At 37.9% G+C, this 861-nt stretch overlaps 1 protein-coding gene across 1 annotated transcript in view; it reads right to left on the minus strand.

Annotated features, from left to right (window-relative positions):
* The window catches only part of LOC119592292 (sulfotransferase 1C4-like), a 7,275-nt gene extending 6,452 nt beyond the window's left edge, over positions 1-823 (minus strand). Inside the window, exon 1 of the mRNA XM_037941120.1 lies at positions 756-823. Coding sequence (XP_037797048.1) covers positions 756-815 — 60 coding nt within the window. The 5' untranslated portion in view covers positions 816-823. The remainder of the gene's footprint in view (positions 1-755) is intronic.
* Positions 824-861: the final 38 nt, after the last annotated feature.

Consider the following 861-nt stretch of genomic DNA (forward strand, 5'->3'; position numbering starts at 1 on the left):
TTTTCAATGGAGAAATAAATAAAATAACATTTATTGAAAACTTATGCTTCAGAAGACCCCACTACCACCTAGCACTTACACTTTGTACATACAAAATTAGCGGTGCTCCCAGTATGACCGCCGCCTTTGCTTATAGGCTGCATCCCATGACAACACTCATGATGCGATCCACTGACTGATTATGGAGTTATTGAAGTGGTACACAACTTGCCGCGGTCTTCCCTATTATTCGATAGTTGGTCTCAAGCCTCTTCCTCTCCCTCTTCTTTGTCCCTTTTTCATTTTTTATCGTTCTCAGTTCACATGGGATTGATAATCTATTTCCTTTAATGAATATTCTTCTCTCATCTCCAGCATCATCTCTTGATCTACATCCACTTATTCTGCTTAACTTGTATTCGCCTTTTCACCAACTAAAATACCGTAAAAATAAAACTCACTGATAGCGGAACATGACCCCCATAACGCTAACAGACTCACAACTTGAGATAATTCTTAAAAACAAAACACGTATTTGCACATTTCATTAATCAAACATTCCAATTTCCTAAGACACGATGCAAATTTTAAGAATTTAGAACGGATACCTCTATTATTTCCAAGCATATATAAACATGATTATCCCATCATCCTTTTTTACTTTGAAAATTCACTAGAAAACAAGCAGTATCTCTCAAGCAAACCGATTTCAAATGCGACCTTTTCAGTCACCATCTCCATCAAATCTTAATCGCCGACAAAAACTACGCTCTCACCTGTAATATCAGAGTGAAATAGGCAGCACAGACTGGTGTGTTGTACGTGAACTTCTGCATTCGCGACTCAGGTGGGAAGACTTACAGTATAGTTGCCAGATATAAT

Source organism: Penaeus monodon, chromosome 30 (assembly GCF_015228065.2).
Source record: "Penaeus monodon isolate SGIC_2016 chromosome 30, NSTDA_Pmon_1, whole genome shotgun sequence".
In the NCBI taxonomy this organism is placed as follows: Eukaryota; Metazoa; Arthropoda; class Malacostraca; order Decapoda; family Penaeidae; genus Penaeus; species Penaeus monodon.